We start from the raw sequence: 16117 nt of genomic DNA, 5'->3' as shown, positions 1-16117 counted from the left end.
TAATATGTATTTCCTAGTCCAGCAAACAACTAACATTTCTTATTTTGTGTCCTTGTTATTATGTAATTATAAATTTAAGTACTGAGTAATATTAATTAATTGCATGTACCTACTATATGGTTAGGGTTAGGATTAGTGTTTGGTTTTGGTTATTTGTTTCTAATTATGCATAATTAATTGTTATTATAAAAGCATGTACATGTAACGTGTAACAAAAACACCTTAAAATAAAGTGTTACCAACAGTTATGCTACTAAATATTTTTGTGGATGATGAATAGTTTAAAAGAATGGCATTTATGTGAAATAATTTTTTTTTGTTACATTTTAAATGGCTTTACTGTCACTTTTAATCTATGGAATGCATCCTTGCTAAATTAAAGTATACTTTTTTTTTTCATTTTACTCACCCCTAACTTTTGAATGATAGTGTACTATTGTGTTGAAAGGTTTGAGAGATATTTACTGGATTAATGTTTCATCAAGCTTTTTGGCTATCTCCACAGATTGCAAAAGGTATATATAGTGAAAAAACTAAAGATTAAGTTAAAACAAATCACAATATTTTTTTCATTAATTCCCCCAGTTATCTCAATATTTTGACTGCAACTCTAAACTGATTACCAGCTATTGAAAGTTAAAGGATTAGTTCAATCCTGAATTAAAATTTCCTGATAATTTACTCACCCCCATGTCTTCCAAGATGTTCATGTCTTTCTTTCTTCGGTCAAGGTTTTTAAGGAAAACATATTAGGATTTTTCTCCATATAGTGGACTTCAGTGGGCACCAACAGTTTGAAGGTCCAAACTGCTTCAGCTTGAAAGGGCTCTACACGACCATATTTGAGGAATAAAGGTCTTATCTAGCAAAGCGATTGGCCGTTTAAAAAGAAAAAACAAAAACAAATTAATATACATTTTAACCACAAATGCTCATCTTGCACTAGCTCTGCTTCCAGGACTTGATGTACAGTGAGAGAAAAAAATATATTTGATCCCCTGCTGATTTTGTATGTTTGCCCACTGACAAAGAAATGATCAGTCTATAATTGTAATAGCATATTTATTTGAACAGTAAGAGACCGAATAACAACAACAAATTGAAAAAAAAAAAACGCATTTCAGAAACCTTATGAATGGATTTGCATTTTAATGAGTGAAATAAGTATTTACAAAACATGACGCAGTACTTGGTGGCAAAACCCTTGTTGGCAATTACAGAGGTCAGATGTTTCTTGTAGTTGGCCTCCAGAATTGCACACATCTCAGGAGGGATTTTATCCAACTCCTCTTTGCCGATCCTCTCCAGGTCATTAAGGTTTCGAGGCTGACGTTTGGCAACTTGAACCTTCATCTCCCTCAACAGATTTTCTATGGGATTAAGTTCTGGAGACTGGCTAGGACACTCCAGGACCTTAATGTGCTTCTTCTTGAGCCATTCATTTGTTGCCTTGGCCGTGTGTTTTGGGACATTGTCATGCTGGAATACCCATCCACAACCCATTTTCAATGCCCTGGCTGAGGGAAGGAGGTTCTCACCCTGTCTATCGTTCCCTTGATGCAGTGCGGTTGTCCTGTCCCCTTAGCAGAAAAACACCACAATGCATAATGTTTCCACCTCCATATTTGACGATGGGGATGGTGTTCTTGGGGTTATAGGCAGCATTCCTCCTCCTCCAAACACGGTGAGTTGAGTTGATGCCAAAGTGCTAGATTTTGGTCTCATCTGAACACTTTCACCCAGATGTTCATTGGCCCTTTAAGAGAGTGCTCCTAATCTCAGCTCATTACCAGAATAAAAGATACCTGGGTGCCAGAAATCTTGCTGATTGATAGGGGATCAAATACTTATTTCACTCATTAAAATGCTAATCAATTTATAACTTTTTTGAAATGCGGTTTTCTGGATTTTTTGTTGGTATTCTGTCTCTCACTGTTCAAATAAACCTACCACTAAAAAAATAGACTGATCATTACTTTGTCAGTGGGCAAACGTACAAAATCAGCTTGGATCAAATACTTTTTTCCTCACTGTACTACTGTTGGTGGAAATACCGACCCAGTGTTTACAAGGAGAACATGCAAAGAAAGTCAAATGGCCTTTACAAAAAAGGTGAAATAACGTTGTTGGACGATTTTGAAGTTGGAGGAAAAAATTAGATGAGAGTTTTGCGCGCTACCATACGTTTGAGTAGACAGATGAAGAACTAACGAAGCGTGACCTTTTCAGCATGATTACTTAATGCGTGAAGTCAGAGATGCGCACCGCAGAGCTAGTGCAAGATTAGCATGTGTAGTTAAAAAGTTGATCAATTTTTATTATTTTTTTTTTTTTAAATGACCAATTGTTTCGCTAGATAAGACCCTTATTCCTCGACTGGGATTGTGCAGAGTCCTTTGAAGCTGCACTAAAACTGCAATTTGGACCTTCACCCCATTGATCCCCACTGACATCCACTATATGTAGAAAAATCCTGGAATGTTTTCCTCAAAACCTGAGAGTTGTTGACTTAAATGAGAAAATGACCACAGTCTATGTTAATTCCAGCTTTCCAAGCGCCCATAGGAATGCAGATCTACTGTATTACTTTATATAGTGCCTTTATATATATACAGTTAAAAATGTCCTGTGAGCAAAAGAAATAGTTTTTTGTGTAAAAGGAAAAGAAAAATGAGCAAGAAAAATATAACGAGCAAAAGAAATAAAAATATCTCATGTTTCTCTCTTTCTCTCTCTTTGGGCTTGACCTTGTTTTAAGAATTTAGCCTGCTCTTACCTACTCTCTCCACCACACCGCTGCCACTTTAGCAGGGAGAAACACAAGCTAACCTCTCTGCGCTGTGAAATCTGATCCCGATTCATGCACATTTATGTCCGCTAGAATCTAGCATTACAAGCGAGCCTTATCTGTAGATAACACGTGGAGGGTTAAACCCAGCCGAGCAGAGGCAGGGGGTTGATCTGGGCGATAGCTACATGGCAGTATGTAATTGGACTAAAGAGTGTGCTAGCGATTATTTTTATTACTTTGAAAAACTGTGACTGAAAACTTGTTCTGGGGCTATTGAGCTTGTGATACGCGATGCGTATCCTCAGGTAACGTGGCTTTCTTCGGTGCTAAGGAGAATACAGAGAGAAAGAGAGGATGTTTGTGCTTCTCCAGCTTCTTTTCTTCTCAGCGCCTCTAAAAGATGAAAAGCCTCATGCTGTAAAAGATGCTTTTGACTTTTTTTTTCCTGGCTTTTTTCCCTTTTCTTCTTATTTAGGGGAGAAGAGATGCTCCTAGGAACTGCATTTTAATCATGTTTGGCTAATAAAGAGATTAGAAAATCCTTCATACACACTGAGGGCATTGTCTTGTTGTGTAAAATAGCTTCATTGTTTGATTTCTCTTTTTGCCTTCACATCAGGTGGATTTTTTTTTCTCTCAAGGGTGCTAAGCCATCTTAGTAGCCATCAATGTTTATTTTTTTTTTGTCTAACTATTTTCCTTTTGTAGCCCTGCTTTAAAAAGATCTCAATTTATTCTGGTCCACAAGGTGCCGGGCTCAGTCCCCTCCCAGGATGGCCGGCTGCCGGAAAGCCATATCCTTGCGGATATTTTGGCTTCCTGGCACTTTGAGTGGATACGCGTGATGGTGGTAAGTGTGGTCCGTATGTCCCCGTGTCTCACTTCTATGGCTCATCGTCTGTCACGCCAAGCAGGATTGTGTGTCGCTCCCTTTCACCTCTCACTTTGTTCTCAGTCGTCACTTTACCTTCTTTATCTTGAAGAAATTGCCTGGTGTTCAGTGCTTAGTTATTTGCTGGAAACTTCCTTCACTTTATTAAATGGGTTGCTCGGTGGCTGCTAGGTCATCTAAATACAGCAACACGCTTGTTAGAAAGTACTGTCTTTTTTGGTGGTTGGGTTTTCTCCACATTTTGGCCTAAAGATAGTGGTGTGCTTTACTAACCATGTGTCTACAAGCATTCAAGGTGCTCTGGGGCATATATGTTTGTGCTGTCACTAACCTCGTTCAAGCCAGCCAGTAAGCCCAACTCGATGGCATCACTCAGAGAAACTCATTTGCAGCTCGGCTCAGGATGAAGAAACACCGAACCTGTGCTTTAAAAAAAAAGGAAAGCAGCTTCCAAGAAGTGGGTTTATGAATGAATTATGAGGGTGTATTGATGTTTGTCTCCGAAGTGGAGGAATGCCATTGCCATTTATATCCTTTTGAGAAGCGCATCCCTCAAGGAAACTTTTGAAATTGAGAACGTCTACATGCACTCACTATAGATGGCATCTCAGCACATTCATAAGTAATAGAGAACTGGGTGTCATTTTGAACTGTCTAGTGTAATAGGACACTAAATTTAAAGGGGTCATTGGATGCAAAATTCACTTTTAGATTTGTTTAAACATAAATGTGTGTTGGCAGTGTGTGTACACAACCACCAACCACCCTACAATGATAAAAATCCACCCGGGGTTTTTTTTTTAATTTTTTTTTTTTTAAATCACCATAAATCATCTTATTATCATTATCACTTTCTCAAATCAGGCTGTTCTGAGATTCTTGGCAGAATGATGTAGTTCTGCACAGGCCCCTCCCACGATTGTTGATTGACATGACCGTCTTACCTTAGACTCACCCTGAGTGAGCTGTAACCTGTCCGCTATTGTTTCAATGCTGGAGCAGGAGTAGACAAGAATGTCTCCTAAGCGATTGAGGTGTTTTGTTGCTGGATGTAATAATGAACATAGCAGTCGTCATTTACTCCCAAGGATTACTTTCATTTTTGAAGGGAATGCGCCCCACAGTGTACACTAATGCGTCTATGTTTGCGCTAATCATTTGTGATCCAGCTTCACATACAGAAGAAGTGAGTATTAGGTTTTTTTTTTTTTAATGAGTCTTTGCTAATCGCCTTATAATGTGTTCTAATAATGTGCTAGTTGGCAAGTTTCACAGCTAAAGTTTACAGTGTCTCGAACCGCTCGTCACCCCACAGAAGAGAGTGGCGGGGTGAGCATTTAAAGGGACATGTACCGAAACAGCTTGCTTTGAAAATGGTAAAAATACACTACCTGTCAAAAGTTTTTGAACAGTAACATTTTTAATGTTTTTTTAAAGAAGTCTCTTATGCTCACCGAGCCTGCATATATTTGATCAAAAGTACATAAAAAAGCACAGTAAAATTTTGAAATATTTTTACTATTTAAAATAATTGCTTTCTATTTTAATATATTTTAAAATGTAATTTATTCCTGTGATCAAAGCTTAATTTTCAGCAGTATTACTCCAGTCTTCAGTTTCACATGATCCTTCAAAAATCATTCTAATATGCTGATTTGCTGTTTTATTTTATTTTTTTATTATCAATATTTAAAACAGTTGAGCACATTTTTTCAGGATTCTTTAAGGAATAGAAAGATCCACAGATCAGCATTTATCTGAAATAAAAGCTTTTGTAATATTATACACTATACCTTTCAAAAGCTTGGGGTCAGTATAATTTTGGGAAAGAAATGAGAATACAGAGAAATTAATACTGTTATTTAGCAAAGATGCTTTAAATTGATCAAAAGTGATGATAAAGACATTTATCATGTTACAAAAGATTTCTATTTTAGATAAATGCTGTTCTTCTGAACTTTCTATTCATCAAAGAATCTCAAAAAATTCTACTCAAAATCAGAATATTGGAATGATTTCTGAAGTATCATGTGACTGGAGTAATGATGCAAAAAATTAAGCTTTGAAATCACAGGAGTAAATTACATTTTAAAATATATTGACTTTGGCTCAAATAAATGCAGGCTTGATGAGCAGAAGAGACTTTTAAAATCATACTGTTCAAAAACTTTTGACTGGTAGTGTATCTTTTGCCTCTAAGAAAGGTGTCATGTGAGCTCAAGACTAGCCTAATTACCTACTGTCTAGTCTACTTTGAAAATGTGTGGTTTTGCACATCCATAGTGGCTATATTGGTTTGCCTGTTGGTGCCCAGCTTGATGATGTTCCCCAGTTTGACGGCCTCATTTTTGCGAGATGGAGAGGGCAGGGGCGAATCCAGTGCAGTGGCGGGTGGAGCTAATTGTGCTCCATTCATCATCAGGTGGCATCCAGGGACCCAGAGAGGACAGGGCAAGGAGAGCAGGGGGAACGCAAGCAATCTGAGGTGAGGAGGAGGGGGTCGCTCCAGGGGTGAGGGGCATCATCAGAGAGGCTGGAGAACAGGGGCAACTATCAGGTTGACCTTGGGGCTGATGGAGTGCCTTGCCCGCTGGGTGCGGAGGCCTGGGGAGTAATGGCGAAGGTGAACCCGGCTCTCCAGCAGATCCATTAGAGCCTAATGCTGTTGTTTTTAGCAGGGAGCGGTGGGAAGCAGAGGTCGGACGCAAAATAAAGCTTATTCTCCCTGTTTACGCTGTTATTCATCTACACGTCATGGTACAGGGACTTACTGGGAGCGCAGGGCAATGGGGCACTGTGTGGAAGCAGTTATATTACAGTGTTTTTTTTTTTTGGTTTTGGCTCCTTAAAATCGCAGGCGCTCACTATAGCTAAAACCTTTTTGTGCCTGATCACAGAGAGCTAATGTTGGAAGGGTCGAAGTAGAGGTTGGTTATATATCGTCAACCTGATTGAACAGTGCAGCATCCCTTATGAAAATTAGTTCACCCAAAATTTAAATTCTGTCATTAATTACTTACCCGCCTGTCGTTGCAAACCTGTAAGACCTTCGTTCATCTGCGGAACACAAATAAAGATATTTTTGATGAAATCCGAGAGCTTTAACCCAAACAATGTGCTTTTGTAAAATAATAATAAAAAAAAAAACAGGGTGCGTTCTTTGCCATCTCCGTCTCCATCACCTCTCTTCACAGACATGTAAATAAAGCAGCCTGAATCTCCGAATACATGATTTACAGACATAGGAAATATATGTATAGAAAGCTTAAAATGTCTACTTTTAAATGAAGTATGTCATGTCGAAAACTCTGTTTAAGTAATCCGTATAATACCAGTGCGAGCTCCAGTTTTTCCCATCTAAACTCATCTCTAACATACTCATGACCACGAGCAGCTCCGCTTTTCAAATTTTAATCATTCACGTGAGACGGGTGAACATGTAAACAACCACATCACCTCCGTAAGCAAACGTGAACATTCATCAAATTAATCTCGCCTACTTTTCGTTTCTGGAAGAAGACACGCTGAGAGGAATAAGCCAGAATTTGCCTCAGAAGAAGAACGCAACGCAAAATTATAGTAATGCTGTATTTTATTGTCAGTAACGGCAACAACGGTGTAACGGGAAACTGTAATTTCGTTCGTAATGCTGTTTATTTAGAACGCCGTTATTCCCATCACTGGTAGTTGCGTTGCTGTCTACGCAGGGTCAGAAAGCTCTCGGATTTCATCAAAAGTAGCTTAATTTGTGTTCCAATGATGAACAAAGGTCTTATGGGTTTGGAACAACATGAAGGTGAGTAATTAATGACAGAATTTTCATTTTTGGGTGAACTGTCTTTTTAATTTTGCTTGAACCTTAACTCTGCAGGAATGTGGGCATTCAGCAGCAGGATTGGCTGCCCCTGCCATTAACAGTAACACTTTCTTTCTAATTTGATTTATAAAATGATTGAAACCTGCCTTATTAGCACTCAAACACTCAAAATGCACTATTCTGAACAGAATGCTGTTTAGTACCTGCTGAGGAGTCACAATGACTGTTGTTAGACCTTGGCCCAGAATACTGTCTCCAGAGGGAATGCCATAGTGAGGGCGTATGGATCTCCTGAGAATAGCTCAATAGCTTTTTTCCAGCCTCTGTGGTCACATACTATTGCGTGGCATTCAACATCACACCTATTTTTGGAGCGTCACTAGAGGTTTGAGAGAAGGTAGAACCTAGGGATTTGAGAGGTGAGGACAATGCCTCTGAACTTCTGCCACACTTCCAGATGTTTGAACATACTTTGTGTATGTATGTATGTATGTGTGTGTGTGTGTGTGTGTGTGTGTGTGTGTGTGTGTGTGTGTGTGTGTGTGTGTAAAATTCTTGTCTTGTTGTGGTTTTATATTACAGTTGTTTTGTTAAATTATCCCGCATTGCTAAAAACACACGCTTGTAGTTGGGTTTTCATCCAACTTATGCACAAAATTGGAGTATATATATGCATAAAACATTTGTGAATTTCCAACGAGTCAAAGACAACAAAATCGGCACTTCCTGATAAACTGGCACTAGATGTCACTAAGAAAAGTAGGAGAAGCCACTGAATATAACAATTTTCGTATATAATAAATTACTTGTGCCTCAGAAAGAGCCGACGAAACAATAAATGCGGTCATTGTTTACGAAGGCGGATGCCAGTTGTGTAGTACAGTTCTGGGAGGCAATTATATAGAAATATTTTGACGACAGACTTTGCTCAAGCATTTCAGAATGACTATAACAACATTTCAAATGCTGTGCAATGAGATTGGTCCTCTGGTTAGTCAGGTTATCCCATCTCATAGCACAAAGTCAGATGTTTTTTTTGGTGTGCATGAAGGAATTTATTCGCAAGATGCATTTCAATCTGCGATTATTCGCATTAATCCTTTTTCACACAATTCAAAAACCACCTCAAGCAAACGTAAACAATTTTTTGCAGAATTTTACTGCGAATTTTGACGTTTCGGTCACTCGTTTCTGATGCGATACTTCAAAATGCGCATAAGAACAGGGTGATGGACATATTGAGACTCTGATGGGGATTCAGGTTCGAATCTGGTCTGCACCATTTCTCTGTTCCTGTTCCATTCCTTCCTTTGCTCTCCTATAAATAAGGCACAGATCTACAGTCAAACCAAAATTTATTCTGACACCTTCAACATTTCTCACACTATCACAGTTTATTCGCTATAGCTTAGAAAATGGTAATAAAACATGACAAGAACTCAAAGTTAAACTGTGTCAGAACAAATGTGTCTTGATAATGTCAGATAACTTTGATAGAAAGGTATGTAATGGATTACAAAAAAAAAAAAAATGACAACTGTTACTATGACAATATTTACACATCTGTCAATACTTTGTTGACCAGGTAATGTTTAATGTTTAATTTTGTTCAGCCTGTGGTGTAAAAAGGTCGCATTAGCAATTAAAGAAAAAACACCCAAATTTTTGGTCCCAAATTTTACTGGTAGTCCACTGTAAGAAGATTTTTTGGGTATAATATGTCAGAGTTTATTTTATTTTGCTATCCTCACTTACATAAATGAACTATAGTGTCCTGCACCCAAATTATGTCTGGTGTCTAAATACTTTCTGTTTTGACTCTATATATAAATTAAAAACAGTGTTGAATTAAACTAGATTATTTCATAGGAGAACAGCACATACACAAACTCTCGGAATATTTTATATTTAATAGGTAATTACTGATTTGCTTGATGTTGTATTTGAGGTTGCGTCAAAAGATTTTTGTTTATATTTACTCGTTAAAAAGAGTAATGCGAACAGTTTTCCTTTTGATGTGAAATATTTTTTGGCTTCCAGAATTTGGGATAGCAGTTATTGGGATCAAGCAGGCAGTCAGGGGAGTTTCCGTTTAGTCTGACACACACCTCAAATCTAATTAAACTGCAATTTTAATTAACCTCCCAAAGTGCTCAGACACGAAGACGAGGAACAATTTCATTGACAAGCCTTTCCCTGTACGTCTCTTCCCCCGTCCCATTCATTATGAATAAAGTGCTAATGAACTACTTTTGGAAAATTAATGCACTCGTCTATTTAAAGAAGTTGTTTTTCGTTTCATGTTTTCACTGATAAGAGGTGGGCTCACGTCTGTCTGAGGGGACTCGTCTTGGCTTTATTTGCCATCAGAGGTGTGGAACTCTTTTCCTTGGTGATATCGCTCCCTACTTCTGCTCGTCTGGGTCAGCGCGCCTTTGGCTCGAAATGAGAGAAGACAAACAAATAATACGGGTATCCAGGGAGCGGCCCGGCCCGGGTGAAATGATTTCATTTTCATCTTGATCTCTATCTTATCTGCCTCCTTTGTTCCCCTCACCTTTAGTGCTGCGTAGATCAAAGAATCTTGTTTTCTCTCCCTCCGAACATGCCGAGAGAAGGGCGTGGGTGTGGATTAGGCCCGGCTGGGGGTCCGTCCTCTTGCATTGGGGCTCTGGCTTTGGTGTAAATGAAGTTTGGCGCCCCTGGGACATCGTTCCCCCTCCTGCTGTCGTTAACAAACAAGATATGCCCTCTACGAAGTGTCTGTCCTGGTCTGTGCCAACCTCATCAGTCTCCCGCTATGCTGGGTGCCCGTTGCGAAGTACTGAGAGCCTCCTGATGGGACGGCGAGGTGTGAATAGCCTGATGTTGGGAACTGGCTGGAATGGACTTGCCTCTGCTTGCCTGTAGCACTAGCAGCCCTAAGGAGTTTGGTAATGGGGATGCGCCAGGGGGTCCCGGACAGCTGCACTCAGTCCTACGCACTGTTTAATGATAACACTGTTCAAGATGGAAGAATCTGTTCATTTACTCACCAGCCGTCGATGTCACTTTGCTTGTTATTCAGGTAATCAGCTTTCACATTAAAAATGGCACATTCAGATTGAGAACAATGCATTGAATATCTTGAGGACGTGGCCTTGTGGTTAAAGGATTATTTAGAGACTCTCAACAGCATCTGTGGCATTTAAAGTGCAGATTTAAACTTTGATGGCTTTAAAGATTAAAGGACAATCAAATGAAATCACGTTTACAGTAATGCACATGGAACAAGAAATTCCAGTGGGTTAAAAGCAGAATGAGAAGCTCTTTTTATTCTTTCTTATCTAAATCTTTTTTTAGTGTTGAGACAAAAATCACAAACTTAAGCAGTTTTACACAAAGTTGAAGATATAACTTTAAATTATTTCCGTTGAGGGAGAAAAAAATATGCAAAGTAACCAGCCACACGCTAATCAACTGTGTCAATGATGTGACACTTTTTTGTCTTCTATTTTTTTTTTTGTATAATGCATAAATGATTTACTAGTATACATTTACTAGTAGTATACAGTAATCTACAATTAAAATAGAATATATATTGATATTGAAATATATCACAAAATATGTATTACATATAAAAAAAAAAATCATTTCATATAATATTTAAAAAAATATAATATTTCATTAGTATTTTAATTGATATTTATGTTTATTTATTTGTTTATTTGCATTACATCTAGTCATTTAGCAGACGCTTTTATCCAAAGCGACTTACAAATGAAGACAATTATTTTTTTTTATTAGTAAAGGTATTCATGAGTTGATAATGCATGTTATTTGCTATTTTAAAAATATGTAAGTTAAGTTAAACACCCTACCTATGGTTAAACCATATTTTGAGACATTTTTGAGTCTTTACAAATTGAAACTTTTCTTAAAAAATCATATTAAACATAAATACTAAGCTAAAAGCTTAGCCCATGTGTTTTAAAATATACTTTTAAAGAAGTTCTTTATTGTGAACACCCCGTGCAGCTCGTTAGATGCGTTTCCATTAGCCTTCAAATTGCGCAATTTTAAATTGCGAATTGAAAATACACCCAGGGTAAACACATACATTTTGCAAAAACTTTCATATATTGCAAAAACGTTTTTACGTTTACACAAGGTAGTTTTTCAGCCAATTTGAAAAAAGAATATATCGCAAGTCGCATGATCATTTTTAATGTACTATAATCTCCGAGAAACAATTTGTATGTGACCCAGGACCACAAACCCAGTCTTAAGTAGCACCGGTATATTTGTAGCAACAGACAACAATACATAGTATGGGTCAAAATTAACGATTTTTCGTTTAATGCCAAAAATCATTAGGATATTAAGTAAAGATCATATTCCATGAAGACATTTTGTACATTTCCTACCATAAATATATAAATATTTCTCAATATTTAGATTTTTTTGCACCCTCAGATTCCAGATTTTCAATTAGTTGTATCTCGGTCAAATATTGTCATATCCTGGCAGTGCAAAGCTTATTTATTTAGCTTTCAGATGATGTATAAATCTCAATTTCAAAAAAACTGACCCTTATGACTGGTTTTGTGTTTCAGGGTCACAAATATAAGGGGCGTTTCTTGCTATTAATGCTTGGATAACCCCCTATTTACACTGCATTACATGGCTCGTTTCAGAAGCGTCCCAGAAACGGCTCTCCACGCTGCTTCACTAAAGATACATGCAAACGTCCCCTATTGAAATGAATGGCTAGTGCGGTCGCTGCAATACATGTAAACCTACAAACAGTTTTGTGCAAATTGTTTGTAGAACTGCAGTACACTCACTATTGTGTGGTTATGCTGAAATTGTAACGTACAACGGCCTGCAGCAGTGCTGATGTTCAGTAAAGTAGGACTGTCCTGCTCGTGTGATATCGCATAATTCGAACTCTTTATATGTTGACATTGTGCGTTAGAAGAGTTCAGATTTGGCTGCACTGTTGGAAGGCACTTTAAACAGAACTGATTTTTGACTAAATATCAATTTCCCTTTGCCCGCTGACATCAAGTGTGCCTCCCGCCGTGCCGCGATGTGTGTCCGCATACGTGAGGAAGAGGACCTGAGGTAATGGAATGCCCATGCGTCGCTCCCGCGGCCCACAGCTCAGCCAGGATCCACAGCAGGCTCTTCTGCGGCAGGTTGCTCCTCGGCTCATAGCGGTGTGAGCGTGTTTATGTGTGTGTGAGAGAAGTGCGGAGGAGCAGTGAAAACAAGCCTCTCCCCAGGCTAGTGTTATTCCAACCTCCTGCCTTCCTCAATCCACTTTTGAAGGCAGGAAATCGGAGTTAGCTCATGGTTTGAGGGCCATGTGGTAATGGTTTAGACTGTAGAGACCCATGACCTGCACCTCCACCCTCGCTCGCTGGCTCGTCCACGCACACACACCGATACCTTGTCCCTCAAAGTCTTCTTTTCTCATATAGCGGCCGATACAATGGAGTGTATGTTGGACTTTTGTTTCGGTTGATAACGCAAACCAGATGGGAGTCAAGACAGGGGAGTCTTGTTAAATATTTGCTAAGAAAAATAACCCTGGGACGCGGTCTAATTATATCTATTTGTCTTGTGTGGCTTTTTGGGAAGGCGATGTGGTTATGCAGGCCATATTGGACTTCATTTTTCAAATGTGAGATCCAGTACAAAGCGTGGGAGATGGATGGGATACTGAGAGTGTGTGTGTGTGTTGAGGGAGTACAGACAGTTTGATCTGGTTTTCCCGAGACCCATCTCAGTATTATAAGCATATTTCTTCATTTTGGGGATGATATACCAGCACCAGTCTCATACGTTGCATTATCTTCAGCATGAGTTGTATGGACCATACCTGTTTTGGAAATATTTGTTCTGCATGTAGAAATAAGTAGTTCTCAACTGGGGTCAGGGCCCACTACACAACCCTAATACATCTTAAAATGATGTACATTTACTTATATTTACATTAATATTATTTAAAATACTAAAAAGTAAAGATGTACAACATCAAGCATAATATTTTTTAGTTTGTTTATTTTTATTAGAGCAGAAACACCAGAGGTACATACAGAAGCTCAAATAAGTTAAATATTGTCAATTTTTAAAAGTTTGGACTATAACAGTTAATCAAAAACAAACAAAAAAAAACCTTAATAAACTGTTATATTGTTTTGAATTTAATTTAAAATATCTTGAATTACATTTTACTTTTATGTTTTTCTGTTTTAGTTTTTTGTGTTGTGTTTTGTCATTTGTATTATTTTTTTTTCTAAATGTCTTTTTAGGTAAAGTGTTTTTTGATTATTTAGTTCTAGTTATTTTTGTACTTTAGATAAACTGAATAAAATTTGGAATGGCAACTAGTAATTTTAACTAAAAAGTGTTTTAGTTAAACTAAAAGTGTCTTTTTATTAAATGTCTTTATAGTTTCTATTAAGTTTCAGTTTTTAGTTTTTTTTTTAATTATTTAGTTCTAGTTATGTTTGTACTTCAACTTGAATCGAATGAAAATTAGAATGGCAACTAGTAAAAGAAATAAAATAAGTTTAATATTTTCAAAAATATTTTCATTTAAGTACTTTTACTTTTAATGGATTTAGTTTTAGTTAATGAAAACAACTCTAAATAATACCCTAGTAATTACCCTAAAATACCCTAATAATAATACTAATAATTACTCATTTATTTTAGTAATTTTGTAGTTTTTTTGTCATTTTATTATTATTTTTTTTCTAAATGTCTTTTTAGTTATAGTATTTAGTTTTTTTTTTTAGATTATTTAGTTCTAGTTATTTTTGTACTTCAACTTAAACTAAGCGAAAATTAGAATGGCAACTAGTAATAAGTAATAAAAAATAAAATAAGATGTATTATACATATTAAATTATAATAAATAATATATATTTTATTTTAATTAATTTTATTGCAAGTAATGCATTTTTTGTTGTTGTTGTTGTTTAATGGGTCAGTTTTAGTTTATTAAAATAAACCTTAATAATAACTCAGACTAACAGATCTTGATAATATGATTAAAGCTCAGCTTCATCCAGCATGTAAATACATTAATCAGACTACAATAGACCTCATTGTTAGGTGCTCACAGTACCTTTGTCTTTCAGATCCAATACGTGATCTGAAAATCCTTTAAATGCAAATAATGTGTAATATTCATGTACTCGCATTTCTTTATAAAGCACAAAAAGATCTTTATAAAGGATCTTATGTTAGCATCTGTGCGCATTGACACCAACTCTCTCCATTCCTGCTTTGATTTGCACAGTGGTTTTTGATCCAGAGGTTCAGTAGCTGGTCGGCTCATTGTGGACATGATCCACTGCAGTGACATTTCAATTGATCTCCATGAAAGGCCTGATGATGGCGACTGAAGTGCTTCCAGATAAACCTGGGCAGGGTTGAGCAGAGGCCTGGAGCTCCCAAAAAGCAGACCCAGGGCAAAGGCATAGTGATGCTCGCTGCTGCATGGCAGTGCCCTCTCGCTGGGGCCATTTCACCAGGACATTTCGCTCTTCTTAAGTGCTGCCAGTCCATTTGTGTAGGCCCACCGGAGGGGCACAGCCTGTGTCAGGGTTTGGAAATCTGGACGTAGCTGATTTTTCACATTGCTAATGGGCCAGGATTTCTGTTGTTCTCTTCAAATGGTGGACTGGAGAAGAAAGTGGACAGAATTGTGAAAATGTAGAGAGTTTTGTAGATTAAACAGATGAGTTTTGAGTTTCAATCTTGTGCTTTTTTGGAATCGTTCATCTAAAAAATGACAATTCTGTCATTGTTTGATTCATTCAAAACACAGATGTTTTTCAGTATGTCCAATGGCAAGAGGATGAGCAAATAATAAATGACAGGTTTTTTTTTTTTTGTGTGTGTGTGTGTGTGAACTGTTGCTTTAAGGGTTAAGGTGAGTGTGGAAGTGTACATGTGTGTGTGTCTCAGCACATCAATGCACTACAATAGTCTTTGTCTGTGTGTCCACACTCAGTCACTACATTCTGTGTCAGCCCAACTGTTGCATGACTGTTCTTATTGTCAGAATAAAATCAGAGACTGTGGAAACATTAAACCGACGCCTACTTTTGAGGTTCCTGTGGCCCGTTTTTTTAAGTTGAAGGCCATCAAAAGTTGAAAAGAAAAGCTTTTTGGTGCTCATAGTAATGATGGTGGTGATGGCCACAATGATGTCACCCATTGTAAAACCTGGTTACCCAACATAGCTAGTTCTCTCTGAAGAAAGTATTAGAATAAATATTCTTCTCTTTATTGATACACAAAGCGTGATTAATTTCAAACATGTTTATTGCAGCATGGAGAACTTGGAAAGAGAGAAAGAGCTCACCAAGCCTTTGATGCTCCTCATGCTCTTTCAGTTGTGTGGAAATGCATTTGCCCAGCTTCTCTCTCTCTTTCTCCCTCTCTGTCTTTCTCTCTCCCTCTCATTCTTTTTAGGACTCAGAGAGAAAGGGTTTCATGAATAAGCTGTATGCCATTCAGGATGTGTGTATCAGTGTGCAGAATGCGCTGGATGAAGTGGCCTCCTATGGTGAGAGGATAAAGAAGTAAGTCTCAGTTCTCGCTGCTTGTGCCTGAG

The 16117-nt window shown here is 37.6% G+C and overlaps 1 protein-coding gene across 1 annotated transcript in view; it reads left to right on the top strand.

The window, feature by feature from the left end:
* mctp1a (multiple C2 domains, transmembrane 1a) overlaps positions 1-16117 on the top strand; it is a 107861-nt gene extending 91744 nt beyond the window's left edge. The window contains exons 18-19 of the mRNA XM_073839994.1: positions 3540-3641; positions 15976-16117. Coding sequence (XP_073696095.1) covers positions 3540-3641; positions 15976-16089 — 216 coding nt within the window. The 3' untranslated portion in view covers positions 16090-16117. The remainder of the gene's footprint in view (positions 1-3539; positions 3642-15975) is intronic.

Source organism: Garra rufa, chromosome 5 (genome assembly GCF_049309525.1).
Source record: "Garra rufa chromosome 5, GarRuf1.0, whole genome shotgun sequence".
NCBI lineage: Eukaryota > Metazoa > Chordata > Actinopteri > Cypriniformes > Cyprinidae > Garra > Garra rufa.
Note: the sequence above shows the minus strand (reverse complement) of the source record. Positions and strands in the feature narration are given on the sequence as shown.